Source organism: Physella acuta, unplaced genomic scaffold (genome assembly GCF_028476545.2).
Source record: "Physella acuta isolate Inbredline_101_S28 unplaced genomic scaffold, ASM2847654v3 ptg001457l, whole genome shotgun sequence".
Taxonomy (NCBI): Eukaryota; Metazoa; Mollusca; class Gastropoda; family Physidae; genus Physella; species Physella acuta.
Window position 1 is genome coordinate 1 of NW_026732972.1, and position 15,253 is coordinate 15,253.

At 43.1% G+C, this 15,253-nt stretch overlaps 1 protein-coding gene across 1 annotated transcript in view; it reads right to left on the reverse strand.

Annotated features, from left to right (window-relative positions):
- The window catches only part of LOC131928052 (protein eyes shut homolog), a 50,258-nt gene continuing 35,005 nt past the window's right edge, over positions 1-15,253 (reverse strand). Inside the window, exons 2-5 of the mRNA XM_059283961.1 lie at positions 2,745-2,941; positions 1,563-1,738; positions 832-968; positions 1-80 (exon numbers count right to left, since the gene is read on the reverse strand). Of these exons, the coding sequence (XP_059139944.1) occupies positions 12-80; positions 832-968; positions 1,563-1,738; positions 2,745-2,941 (579 nt within the window). The 3' untranslated portion in view covers positions 1-11. The remainder of the gene's footprint in view (positions 81-831; positions 969-1,562; positions 1,739-2,744; positions 2,942-15,253) is intronic.

The following is a 15,253-nucleotide window of genomic DNA, read 5'->3' on the forward strand; positions in this document are numbered from 1 at the left end:
ACAAGGATTGCTCAGACACGAATCAAATATATCGCAGTTATCGCCCTTATAATTCCCACAAACTGGCAGAAAAAAGATGGCTGAAAATAGTCAATGGGAAGAAAATGGTTAGTTATTGACACTTTTCGAAAAAAAAACTGAAAATTATTCATAAAAAACATTTTAATAACAAGCTTTATAATGCACTAAAAAGAAGAAAATAAATGATTTTCTTTAAATCTATATATATAATTCTCTTCTGGGAGCCGTTAGAAAACAAGCTGCAAGCGCCTCCTTGCAGTCCCCTCTCTTTCTCTCTATCACTATCACTACCACCCCCACCCCACCCCCACATTGTCTGGTGAGCTGTTGTCACGCTAAATGTTTACAAAGCTAAATGTTTACAAATCGTAGAGCCGTAGAGCCGGGTTTCTAATAGGGGCAGATAATTTAGTTCGATTTTAAACTTAGAGGAGGTAACTAAGAAATAACTAAGAGGAGGCTGCTTTCACACGGGGGGGGGGGGGGGGGGGGGTGTAGGGTCGGGGTTAGGGGAAAGGGGGGGGATTAGTGTTTTAAAGCAAATATTTTCAGTGGCAGCATTGGTCCTGTCGAATTCACAAATTATGAATTACTGAAAAGTAGAAAATAAAACAACTAAATAGCGGCGTATGATACGCTGCGGGTCGGCTCGTATATAATAATATACTACTCTTTAAATAACTATAAAGAAAAGCGTGGGTCACTTTCTTATCTATTGGATACCATTACTAAATCTGTCAGTTAGAAGTGCCCGAAATTTCGCTCGAGCGTTTCGATCTAGACAGACTGACCACAGACTGTTAAACAAACCTGGTTAGGGTAGGTGATACACACTCCCCAGCCGTTGCAGATGGCGCTATGGGTCTCTTCACAGTTGCTAGACTTGACCGTCACTCGAAGTCTCAACCCAAATTGGCAGAGTGAGAAGGCGGGGTACTCAGAATGTGCTGAAGATACATAAGAGAATCGGATTTTACTATTTCTGGTACCACATTCACTACACAGGAGGATCTAGTATAAGTGTCATGGGGAGGGTGGGGATTAGTGCTCCATCAATGATCAAATACGTTTAATAACACTGCAACATATTTTTAATATATTCAAACACCCCCTTCGAAAGTGGATCAGTTTGAAGTAATTGTCGAAAAGTAAAAACAGTTTGAATTGGATAGAAATGGCAAACATTTTAAATAAACCTAAAATTATAGTTTTTAAATTTTAACTACAGTAAACGTCATTTATTTTTTTCCCGTTCGTGATGTAATTATAAAGTTCAGTGTTTCTTCTTTTTTCTAAATTTTCCGGGGGGGGGGGGGGGAGGGGGGGAATGCGGACACTGGTAAAAGAATATATATCATTATTTTCTATATAAATTTCAATTTTATTCGTGGGGGGAGGGGGGAAGACTTTCTTCGGGGGAAGATGCCCTGGAAGAAACACTGGTAGAGTTAATCTGTTTCAATAACATAGACATTCAAGGGGACAGTGTGGTCAGCACTATGCCCACCAGCTTTTGTCTTTCCTAACGTAACTCTACCTACCTATAAAATAGTGAACTCCCTGGGGTAGGAACTCTTGCGAAACTTCAAACGACGTGTTCGTTTCGGCCGACAGAATAGCCCGGCCAGAGGACCAGTTGCAGTGTTGAAAGCCCTGCTCATCCACGGCGTACACCATCATAGAGAATGGGAATCCCATGTCTTGGCTGGGAGTGAATCTATAAAGGAGGAATCATACATATTTAGTTCCCCTCCCAAACCTGATAAAGGAGGATTCATACATATTTAGTTCCCCTCTCAAACCTGACAGGAGTCATACAGATTTAGTTCCCCTCCCAGACCTGACAGGAGTCACAGATTTAGTCCCCCCCCCCCCCCCAAACCTGACAAAGGAGGAGTCATACATATTTAGTTCCCCTACCAGACCTGACGGTCTATGGGGCAAGTGGAGTTCACCTGTTTCTGTGACCTCCGCATATGAAGGAATAGTGTTGTCAGCTTTATGCCCAGCCGGCTTTTACTTTCTCTAATGTGAGTTAGGTACCCATTAGAGCTGGGTGGACTCAGGGACAGTCTACTGACTTTAACCTTATTCGAACCACTTTTCCATATCTGGATCTGAACTCTAGACTTTCGGGCTAGCAGTCATCCGTACCCTACCCGACCACTCCGTCCCCTAATAATGGTTCTTATGAAAACTGTACGAGAATATAATATTGAATACACCCCGTCAACGCTTCAATAATCCTAGCCTACTATTACTTAAAATTTCCTTAATGTTACGTTCTGGGTTCGTTTCAAATCAACAACAACACTTCGTGTATAACTTCCACTACTTTTGTTCGTCTCAATGCATTCAAGCGTACCAGAACAGCACTCGTCCTAACCTCTACTCACCCGCTGACTGCCCACACAATCGTTCACTCGCCCTTTTATACCCGCAATTTGACCTTGGACTACAAGACATAAACACACAAGGGTAACTACACAGTAAGGTGAACTCCACTCACACATGCACTCTCCCCTAGTTCTAGACAATTCTAACCTATTCTAATCTAACCCACAACTGACCCGTAACACTTAATAAACAACTTAATTAATTTTTTATCTTATAATTTTGGTAAAAAAACATCAAAACAATGATAGTTATTCTGTAAATGGAACAAGAAATGTTTGTTAATCAGAATAATTAATACAATTGTAATTATCAAAATTAAACATTACATCAACACATTCCCAAGCTGCATTTCCCGCGGTAAAAGCTGGACCAGCATTTCGGGAGGCTGCTCTGACGTCACTTCCGGCTCTAGACGCGTTGCGTTGTCCAGAAGGATAATCGTCTCGATATCCTGGGTACGGATAACCGTTGAGTTCTGCTCGGGCTGTGTGCCGTTACACACATCACGGGTGTGGCAGATAGACTGAAATCAAACAAAAATGTGAGCATGGTACATTTTGGTATGGGCTATAAAAATTGAGTTTGTATATATATATATATATTATATATATATATATATTATATATATATATATATATATATATATATATATATATATATATATATATATATATATATATATATATATATATATATATATATATATATATATATATATATATATATATATATTGCGTGTCACCCCCGCCCCTTCTATCACCCTCATCTTATCATCAGTAAACGACGAGGGTCGTGTGAAGGATAGAGTAAATTCTAGCCAGCCTTTTTGTCGTTGCCTGTGGCACTCTCTCCCAAATTGGCCTTATTAAATCAGCTTCCTGCTCAAGTTTTCTTCAAGCTGCAAACAATAAGGGAATTCCCCGGTCCAATTTTTCAAGCTATTTCTTCCAGGTTGTTTAAAAAATATATAAAAAAGGGACACAATTTGTGTTTCAAAATAGCATAGTTATCGCCCTTAGAGAATAATTGCTGACTAGGTGTTAGAATTAATGACCCAGTTTAGCCTGTCTTTAAATGATGTATTAGTCATTCTAGATGCTTGATTTTTCTTTCGTGGCAAGGAAATAGAACAAGCTTTATTTTTAAATAAAAAAGTTTGGAGATTGCACTGGAGGGTTTGGTGTGTGTTGGGTGGGGGTGGGGGTAGCTCAGCCTCTGGTTCAATGTTCTGTGGTAACTATTGTACTAAAGCTGTTACAGAAATAAAAATCGGAAAAAAATATATTGGTATTAAAATGTACTGGTGGTTGTTGGCCTTGGGGGATATGTCTAATATTTGCCTGTAAAGTGGTATTAAAGTGGTATTAAAGTGGTATTAAAGTGGTATTAAAGTGGTATTAAAGTGGTATTAAAGTGGTATTAAAGTGGTATTAAAGTGGTATTAAAGTGGTATTAAAGTGGTATTAAAGTGGTATTAAAGTGGTATTAAAGTGGTATTAAAGTGGTATTAAAGTGGTATTAAAGTGGTATTAAAGTGGTATTAAAGTGGTATTAAAGTGGTATTAAAGTGGTATTAAAGTGGTATTAAAGTGGTATTAAAGTGGTATTAAAGTGGTATTAAAGTGGTATTAACAGAGAGAAGAACACAATAAATCTGTGTTTATTCATAAGGTCGTCGAAATTTTATTGCCGAGGTTCACCCCCACAATTCTCATAATATCACACAGTGTCACACTAAAATAAAACAGACTACTTAAAATGACTCCTAAAATAAAGCCAGAAAGTTTTATTTCCCTACATTAACCATATTTTAAAAGTTAAGTACGCGTTTGTCTTTTTCGAGTGCTCGTAAAGATAAAATATAATCAGAGTTTCTTCCAGGAAACTCTTTACAGTTACGAACCCCACCAAGAGTCAAAGTTCAAATGCTCGAGGTCATTTCACTAACGAAAATAAGAATTTAAACAGAGCTTATGATATTACGGAGTTAGCAGCATAGTCTAGACGGGCCTAAGTTTAAAAAGTTTTTTTTTCGAAACTGATTTGTTGAAAAAAAAACAGTTAAAAATATTTTTAAACAATTTCTAGCTCTCTACACGATTTCTAAAATTTAATTTTGGAAAATTTATCATAAATATTCAATTTTTAGATTAGAAAAAAAAGGTGGTGCCTTCGTGATCCGGATCCCGGAAATGATATGTTCGTCTGGAAGCAGATGTGCTATAAGCAGACATCGGCGCAATCTTTTAAAGTGAAAAACGTCTTTTCTGTGCACAGCAAGATGAACATTTTACAAAAAAAACGGCATAAAAACTGCATAAAAACGAATAAAATGCACAGAAAAAGAGAAAATAAATTGTTTCTTTAAATATATAATAATTAAATACTATTTAAACAACTATAATGGAAATCTATCTTTTGACAAGTTCAATGATATTGGGCCATCCAGAAGAACTTTGTAATCTGTATGTCACTGGGCCATCGAGAAGATCTTTGAACATCTTAATGTCACTGGGTCAACCAGAAGATCTTTGAACATCTATATATTTCTGGGCCACCCAGAAGATCTTTGAACAGCTATATATTTCTGGGCCACACAGAAGATCTTTGAACATGTCTCTGGGCCACCCAGAAGGTCTTTGAACATATCACTGGGCTAACCAGAAGATCTTTGAACATCTATATATATATATATATATATATATATATATATATATATATATATATATATATATATATATCTGGGCCACCCAAAAGATCTTTGAACATGTCACTGGGCCACCCAGAAGATTTTTGAACATATCACTGGGCCACCTAGAAGATCTTTGAACATCAATATATATCTGGGCCACCCAAAAGATCTTTGACCATGTCACTGGGGCACCCTGAAGATCTTTGAACATGTCACTGGGCCATTCAGAAGATCTTTGAACATCTATATATATCTGGGCTACCTAGAAGATCTTTGAACATGTCACTGGGCCACCCAGAAGATCTTTGAACATGTCACTGGGCCACCCAGAAGATCTTTGAACATCTATATATATCTGGGCTACCTAGAAGATCTTTGAACATATCACTGGGCCACCCAGAAGATCTTTGAACATGTCACTGGGCCATCCAGAATATCTTTGAACATGTCACTGTGCCATTCAGAAGATCTTTGAACATGTATATATATCTGGGCTACCTAGAAGATCTTTGAACATGTCACTGGGCCACCAAGACGATTTTTGAACATGTCACTGGACCACCCAGAAGATCTTTGAACATCTGTATGTCACTGGGCCACCCAGAAGATCTTTGAACATCTGTATGTCACTGGGCCACCCAGAAGATCTTTGAACATCTGTATGTCACTGGGCCACCCAGAAGATCTTTGAACATGTATATGTCACTGGGCCACCCAGAAGATCTTTGAACATATCATTGTCCACTCTCAGAAGATCTTTGAACATCCATATGTCACTGGGCCACCCAAAAGATCTTTGAACATCTATATGTCACTGGGCCACCCAGAAGATCTTTGAACATCTGTATGTCACTGGGCCACCCAGAAGATCTTTGAACATGTATATGTCACTGGGCCACCCAGAAGATCTTTGAACATATCATTGTCCACTCTCAGAAGATCTTTGAACATCCATATGTCACTGGGCCACCCAAAAGATCTTTGAACATCTATATGTAACTGGGCCACCTAGAAGATCTTTGACCTAATGATATTGCGGGTCAAATTGTCACAGTGTGAAGTTGGAATCCTAGTTCTGTTCACGGTCACGTGAGATGGTACAACCTGAGTTCAACCCTCTGGTAAAAATTGTTCAGCATCACCCAGGGGAGGTAGGGGGGGGGGGGTTTAAGTCGAATGTATTATCACAATCAGAAGGGTGTAGTGGGGGGGGGGGGGTGGAGTTTGTTAGCACAGTCTTTAAGGGGGCGGGGTGGTGTTAGCACAATCGTTAGCCGGGCATTAATAGAAGACTGGCGTTGCTGACCGACCCGTAGAGGGTAATCATGACTACGGGTGGGGGTGGGGGGAATGGGGGTGGGGTGAAAAACGGGAGGGATTAGCTAGGGACGCGAGTCTTCAAATGGGCTATTACTGTCTGTACCTCTGACCTAGTCTGTATCTGACCTAGTATCGCCTATCTGTGACCTAGTATTGTCTTTCTCTCTGACCTAGTATTTTCTGCAAACGCCCCACCACCAGCCCTGTCATGCCAAGCTCTTATTTAGAAAAAAAAATCTCAAAACACAAATATTGCCATAGCAGATTTCTCAGATAATTTAATGCTTTCAGTAAATGCCATTGATTTAGTATGGAAACATTCATCGTAACAAAAGAAAATGATACAACGACAAATGTTCCAGAAATTTTATCATTGCAGACCTAGTATTATGTTTATTTGTGAGGTGGTATCGATACTCTTTCCAAGGTATCGTCAACAGTATTTTTGCATTTTGCATTAATCTTGACCTACCATAGAACCTAAATCACAGCCCAAATTATCAGCGATACCTACAAAAACACATTACGATACCACAGTGCATTGCCCTATCGGCATTCACACAAGTACATGATTTTTTTAAAAATGTGAATCAATGGAGCCAGAATAGAACCAAATAGGACAAATACATTTTGGTACTAAAAAAACAACCCACGAAGACAATATCGACTGTAACGAGTCCAAATTTCAAGGCCGTGTACCAAGATGTCCCCAATTATTGAATTTAACGATGACCCTTTATCTCTGGGTGGGCCAGAGTAAAGCCACACGGCCACTGTGTGAGGGTGGCCACACGACCACTGTGTGAGGATGGCCACACGGCCACTGTGTGAGGGTGGCCACACGACCACTGTGTGAGGATGGCCACACGGCCACTGTGTGAGGGTGGCCACACGACCACTGTGTGAGGATGGCCACACGGCCACTGTGTGAGGGTGGCCACACGACCACTGTGTGAGGATGGCCACACGGCCACTGTGTGAGGGTGGCCACACGACCACTAAAAGACCTACTGATTTAGGGCGCAGGGTTCTAGTGCCCCAGGCAAACATTTATTTCAGCAATCAATGAACTTTGACCCGTGCTCTGATGGGGTCCTGATGGGGTTGGGTGGCAACCAATTAAACATGTTGATACAACGGACCCCCGCTCTGATTGGTCAGTATGTTGGGGATGAAATCGTCAATGTAAGACGCGCTGGAAATTTATTGTTAGACTTTTCATTCGTTGACGCAAGTCAAATGTCTGAACCAAGATGGCCCAAGTAAAACGTGTGAATCAAGATGGTCCGAATTAGATGTCTGACCCAAAGGATCCAAGTAAAGATCTGACTCAAGATAGCCCATCACTTCTGGCACCATCCTGGACAACAGGACGCACATTTAGCACCACATCATACACAACAGAACGCACATTTAGGACCATATTAGCACCAACACAACGCACATCTAGCGCTATCTTTGACACAACACGACGCACATCTAGCGCCATCAGTGACACAACACGACGCACATCTAGCGCCACATCAGACACAACACGACGCACATCTAGCCCTATCTTAACCGCAACACGACGCACATCTAGCGCCATCTTAGCCCCAACACGACGCACATCTAGTGCCATCTTAGCCACATCACGACGCACATCTAGCCCTATCTTAACCGCAACACGACGAACATCTAGCGCCATCTTAGCCCCAACACGACGCACATCTAGTGCCATCTTAGCCACATCACGACGCACATCTAGCGCTATCTTAGCCACAACAGGACGCACATCTAGAGCAACATCAGACACAACACGACGCACATCTAGCGCCACATCAGACAGAACACGACGCACATCTAGTACCACATCAAACACAACACGACGCACATCTAGCGCCATCTGCGACACAACACAACTCTCATCTAGCGCTACATCAGACACAACACGACGCACATCTAGCTACATCAAACACAACAGGACGCACATCTAGCCACATCAAACACAACAGGACGCACATCTAGCGTCACATCATACACAACACTACGCACATCTAGCGCACCATCAGACACAACACGACGCACATCTAGCGCCATCTTAGCCACAACACGACGCACATCTAGCGCCATCTTAGCCACAACACAACGCACATCTAGCGCACCATCAGACACAACACGACGCACATCTAGCGCCATCTTAGCCACAACACGACGCACATCTAGCGCTACATCAGACACAACACGACGCACATCTAGCGCCATCTTAGCCCCAACACGACGCACATCTAGCGCCATCTTAGCCACAACACGACGCACATCTAGCGCACCATCAGACACAACACGACGCACATCTAGCGCCATCTTAACCACAACACGACGCACATCTAACTCACATCAGACACAACACGACGCACATACAGCGCCATCTGTGACACAACACGACACACATCTAGCGCCACATTAGGCACAACACGACACATTGAGTACTCTCGCGAGTCCCAAGGTTATACCCTCACAGACGGCGACACTAACCTCATCAACCCCGGCCTAATGAAGATGTAATACAATTAATTACCCCGTACCCGCCAGGTGTCTCCCGCTACCAACAACAGCTGAGTGGATGATTAATCCTTAATTAGACCACGTGACCGATCGCCTGGTAACTTCCTCTGGTAATTGAGGCCAAATTGAATTTCATTTTAGCCCTACAGGGTATCATCGTGGTTAAGTTTAATTTTCTTTTTTTTTTGTTGAGTGTCGTTGTATCGACGAAAGTAGATAACTTGGACCAACAAAACGGTTTAGAAAACACATTGCTAATGCAAGTAGCCGGGGAATTTAAAACAACAACTAAACTGGGTTTAGTCAGCTTTACATAGAATTTACAGCGAGGCGTCTGAAGATAGTTAGCTGCTAAATATATTAGTGGAAAGTTTGAATCCCCATAGACTTTAGGTTATGTGTGTGTGTGTGTGTATGTATGTATGTGTGTGTACACACACTGATGCTTAACTGTGTTTATGTCCAGAGTTTCTTCCAGCCCCCCCCCCCCCCCCCCCCCGAAGAAAGTCTACCAGCCCCCCTCCCCCGAACAAAATGGAATTTATATAGAAAATACATACTTTTACCAGTGTCCCGTCCCCCCCCCCCCCCCGCGGAAAATGTTGACCGCCCACCCCCAAAAATATCAAGTGCCCCCCCCCCCCCCGGAGAAAAAAGTCTGGAAGAAAGAAACACTGTGTCACAAAGCCCACTTTTTGTTTTAATTTTTTTTTTGAGTAAGTAAAAACACTGAATGCATTAGTCTAATAATTTTTTGTTTCTGAATTTTATAACACGGCCATTAAAAACGCATTGTGTACGAGTATTTAGAATTGTGTTTACATTTGGCCGTACACATTTAAAAAAAAAGGTTTGTGTGTGTGTGGGGGGGGGGGGGGGGTTGGGGGGTTGGGGGGGTCGAGTTCTCGAAGTCCGGGGCACTACATACCAGATCCTCACCTAATCATCCCTTTAACCCCCACACACCTAACACAAAACGACAACCAAATACAACTAAGCTCAGTCAAATCGCAATGAGCTTGTGTTTTTGGAGTGATGTCCCCTTTTAATCCAGGATTATTCCCCACAACAAAGCTGGGTTGGGCGTCATCTCCCTTGAGCTGTCACGTGACCTTGTACGCGACCTGTATTGGTCGGCTCGAGTCCTCTACACCAATGAACATTGATTGGGCAGTATCGTGACGCTGGCTGGAAATGTGAAGCACTGAGGGAGGCTTGGGTTGTGGGGGGTCGGGGTCTGGTGGGGCTGGGGTTGAGCCCCCATGGGATACCAAGGTGAATCACTCAAACAATTTCTTAGTTGAGTCAGAGGCAACAATCAAATACAGAATTGAGATAATTGTTCTTACTTTTTTTTTCCAGAACTTATTTTTTTTTTAAAATGTAAAAATCTGGAGCCTTAAGTTTTCTAGCATGCTTGGCTTATCAGATTTATTTAAATTAATCCTCATAAGCCATTCGAGTAGTCTAGCGGTAGAGAGCTGGACTGCTAACCCGTTATTCTCGAGTTCGAATCCGGGTTCAAGTCAGTAGACCGTCCCTGAGTCCACGCAACTCTGATGGGTACCTAACTCCAGTTAGGGAAAGTAAAGGCCGCTGGGCATAGTGGTGACCACACTATATCTTCATAAGCCGAGGTCACAGAAACAAGTGAACTCTACTTCACTTGCCCCATAGACCGTCAGGTTTGAAAGGGAAACTTTAAGCCATTCGATAAAAAGCAATCAAGCAATATTTCTCGCAGTAGAAACCAACCCCATTTTAAGATAGAAATTAAAACAAACACTTATGAAATAGAATAAAACCATTGTTAAAGTCATGAACGGATGGTAGTTCTTATTTACCGCGATGATGATTTTTTTTTTTTGCCATGTGTGTAAGTGCATTAGTGAGTTTTGTAAAAATCAGTTTTATTTTATCTAGGCATTTTGCAGAAAAAATTACAAACGAGCATGAATTCGTTAAACTGAAACGTATGAAGCGTTAGATCATCACCATATTGAAACGGCTGATTGATGTCTTCAGCTGTTTAAGGTTGATACTGTCTTAAGCTGTTTAAGGCTGATTTCTGTCTTGAGTTGTTTATAGCTGATAGCTGTCTTAAGCTATTAAAGACTTGTTGAATTTTTCAGTCTGTAAGATGTGAGTGCCATGGAAACATGAGAACAAAGATAGCGCCCTCTGGCGAGAGAATCGAAAAGAAAAAAATACTGCAACGTCTTCAAGAGTTATTCCCCTTTTTTAATGAGTTGTTCCCCCTGGTGCTATTCTAACGTGAAGTTGACGGGAATGAGAATCAATGACCAGTCGAGGGCTCGCGAGACATCGACGTTTTTTTTTGTATCAAATACATCAAGGGCGTTATGATAATGCTTAAACTGTTGGTGAGTTTGTTTGCTGGGAAGGGGGCGTCTTGTGGGGGGGGGGGTGTCTAAAGGGGTCGTTTTGAAGGGGTCATTTTATGGGGGGTTGTTTTATGGGGGTTGTTTTGTAGGCGACGTCATGTGGGGGGTCGACTTGTAAGATCATCTGGTGGGGGCGTCTTTAGGGGTTCATTTTGTAGGGGTTTACTTGTAGGGGTCTTCTTGTAGGGGGTCTTCTTGTAGGGGGTCTTCTTGTAGGGGGTCTTCTTGTAGGGGGTCTTCTTGTAGGGGGGTCTTCTTGTAGGGGGTCTTCTTGTAGGGGTCTTCTTGTAGGGGGTCTTCTTGTAGGGGGTCTTCTTGTAGGGGGTCTTCTTGTAGGGGGTCTTCTTGTGTGTTTGGGGGGGGGGGTCGTTTTGTACGATTGTCTGGTGAGGTTTGACTTGTGAGGCGTCGTTTTATGGAGGAGTCGTCTTAGGGAGGTGGGGTCGTCTTAGGGAGGTGGGGTCGTCTTAGGGAGGTGGGGTCGTCTTAGGCAGGTGGGGTCGTCTTAGGCAGGTGGGGTCGTCTTAGGGAGGTGGGGTCGTCTTAGGGAGGTGGGGTCGTCTTAGGGAGGTGGGGTCGTCTTAGGGAGGTGGGGTCGTCTTAGGCAGGTGGGGTCGTCTTAGGGAGGTGGGGTCGTCTTAGGGAGGTGGGGTCGTCTTAGGGAGGTGGGGTCGTCTTAGGGAGGTGGGGTCGTCTTAGGGAGTTGGGGTCGTCTTAGGGAGTTGGGGTCGTCTTAGGGAGGTGGGGTAGTCTTAGGGAGGTGGGGTAGTCTTAGGGAGTTGGGGTCGTCTTAGGGAGTTGGGGTCGTCTTAGGGAGGTGGGGTAGTCTTAGGGAGTTGGGGTCGTCTTAGAGAGGTGGGGTCGTCTTAGGGTGGTGGGGTCGTCTTAGGGTGGTGGGGTCGTCTTAGGGTGGTGGGGTCGTCTTAGGGAGGTGGGGTCGTCTTATGGAGGTAGGGTCGTCTTAGGGTGGTGGGGTCGTCTTAGGGTGGTGGGGTCGTCTTAGGGAGGTGGGGTCGTCTTAGGGAGGTGGGGTCGTCTTAGAGAGGTGGGGTCGTCTTAGGGAGGTGGGGTCGTCTTAGGGAGGTGGGGTCGTCTTAGGGAGGTGGGGTCGTCTTAGGGAGGTGGGGTCGTCTTAGGGAGGGTAGTCGTCTTATGGGAGTCGTCTTGTAGGGGTCTTCTTGTACGATCATTTTATGGGAGCCGTGTTCTCGAAGTAGTATTTTGGGGGTCGTAATGTGAGGGTCGTGTTGTATGATCGTCGGGTGGGGGTTATAATGGATAATGGGGGTTATAAGGGCGGGTTCTGGTGGGATCATTAGATGGGCATCGTCTCGATGGAGTCGTCTGGTAAAAGATTACTTGGTCTAAGACTTCGTTCATTAAAAACAAATTGCGTCAGTTTCAATCTTGACTGATTCAACAAAAATTCAAACGGATTTGCCAAAAAACAAAGTGCCGTTGTATCGATTTCTCGATAGCCCTAAATGGTTCTTTGAGTTTTATTTAGTGTTGGATTGAAGCTTGGGGCTAAGGCATGAAGTACAGACTTCAGTAGGAGTTGGACGGCTAGTCACAGAGAATCAACAAAAAAATAATACATATGTAAACAATAGCCCCAAATAAAGGGATGGATAGGTGCAGATTTAAAACAAAAGACTCGCTCAATGATTGGATAAGGGCACATTTAAAACAAAAGCCTCAATCAATCATTGGATTAGCGCACATTTAAAACAAAAGCCTTACTTAATTATTGGATTAGCGCATATTTAAAACAATAGATTCAATCAATCATTGGATTAGCGCACATTTAAAACAAAAGCCTCAATCAATGATTGAATTAGCGCACACTTAAAACAATAGATTCAATCAATGATTGAATTTCGCCAACGTATTGAAAAATCCATGGACCTGATAGTCACGTGGTTAACAAAGGTCAACACCACACATCGGGAAACTGGGCAACACTACACATCGGGAAACTAGACATCATATGAAACATACCACCATACGTGATGATTCAAAAAAGTAAAAAAAAAAAGTTTTCTTTTACAAAAACTCAGACTAGCCTTCTTTATGTTTGGTCTGCTTAGTTTCTTTAACTCCATTTTTATCTCAATTCCCCTCCAGCATTTTAAAGTTGCTTACAACGCAGAACCTCCGATACAAAATGAGTAAAGTCAGTCTACAGTCTATAATGCGCTTCCTCTCGCTCGGTTCTCGTGTAATCTTGTCCACATGTATGCACATTAAAGAAGCGAGGAAATCCTGATACAATTCTTGGAGCCAGAGCAACTTGCTCGCCTACGACGTGGGCCAGTGCTAGCATTAATCCACTTGAGCAACTGATTCAAGGCACGCTCCCCCCTCATAGCATGAATATACATGAGCCATTTTGTGGGTGTGTCAAAATGACGGCAGATCTTTTTTTCATGAAGAGAAGCAGCCCGCATATGCGCGTTCGTGTTTTTCTTTAAGGGAGAGTTTTCAAAACAAAGGTTGTCACCAAATCGTGAACGGGAATTCCCTTAGCGAGAAAAAAAAAGTAATGTTATTTTTATCGACAATTTTTTTTCCCGATCCTAATGTTTGGATCTTTGAAAAAAAAAAGTTTTTGTTTTGGTACGGGCTTAAAATGGATCTATACAATCACCCAAAACGTTAGGTTAGATTATGCCAGATAAGGCATTTAAGACTACAAGGCGATATTCTATAGTTGTAGATCTATGTAAAGGGGTGAGTGGGGAGGGGGGGTGTGAGTAAGGAGGAAATGACGTCATATTGTTTTGATGATTTCCCCCCCCCCCCCCTCCGTCACACATCGTCACAAAAAGCTAGCAGTGTTACGTCGATTATGTACAATTCCTAAGATTCATGCACCTTCTTAGCCTTTTAACTCCGACACTTGTCACAGAGCCACAAAAATGTGAGTGGAATGAATGTAAGATGAGCTTCGCCTTTGACGATCTGACTTTCTGGGTAGGTGAAGTAGAGTTCCCCGGAATGATTCTTGCAGAAAACGGCTGGACATTACTGTCTGTTTAGGAATTAATCCTGCCCTGCACTGTGATGTTATTGGATATGTAAACAGTAAGATGGACATTTTATAGACTTTCATCAGTTTTATTTTAGGGCCCAGCCAGGCTGGCCAGAATCTAGGACATAAAGCCCGCAGTGTGGGTTATTGACGAAACTTGAGGAGGAAAAATATTTCATGTACAGCACTGAAGATGGACCGCTTGTTTGGATGTCTCTGTGTGACCCTGGGGGATGTTTCTGTGTGGTCCTGGGGGGGGGGGTCTGTGTGACCCTGGGGGTGTTTCTGTGTGACCCTGGGGGTGGCCCTGGGGGATGTGTCTGTGTGACCCTGGGGGTGGCCCTGGGGGTGTTTCTGTGTGACCCTGGGGGTGGCCCTGGGGGATGTGTCTGTTTGACCCTGGGGGATGTGTCTGTGTGACCCTGGGGGATGTGGCTGTTTGACCCTGGGATTAAAAGGTAGTGGTGAGCCGTTTTTTGGTTTATGGCCCTCTGCAGGTAATGATGAAACGTCCTTCTAGGTGTGTGTGTGTAAGTGCTAGTGCGTGCGTCCATGTGTGTGTATGTGTGTGCGTAACCCTATAATTCAACAGTAAAGAATAAATGCCCTTCTAGGTGTGTGTATAAGTTTGTGTGTGTGAGTGTTGGTGCGTTCGTGTGTGTGTGTGTGTGTGTGTGAAAGTGAGTGATACTACAGTTCAACGCTAAAGATGAAACCTCCTCTAGCTGTGTGTTGGTGCGTGCGTGCGTGTGTGTCTGAACCTATATTTCGACGGTAAATTTGAACCGCCCTTCTAGGTGAGTGTGTGCGCGTGTGTGTTGGTGCGTATGCATGCGTCAC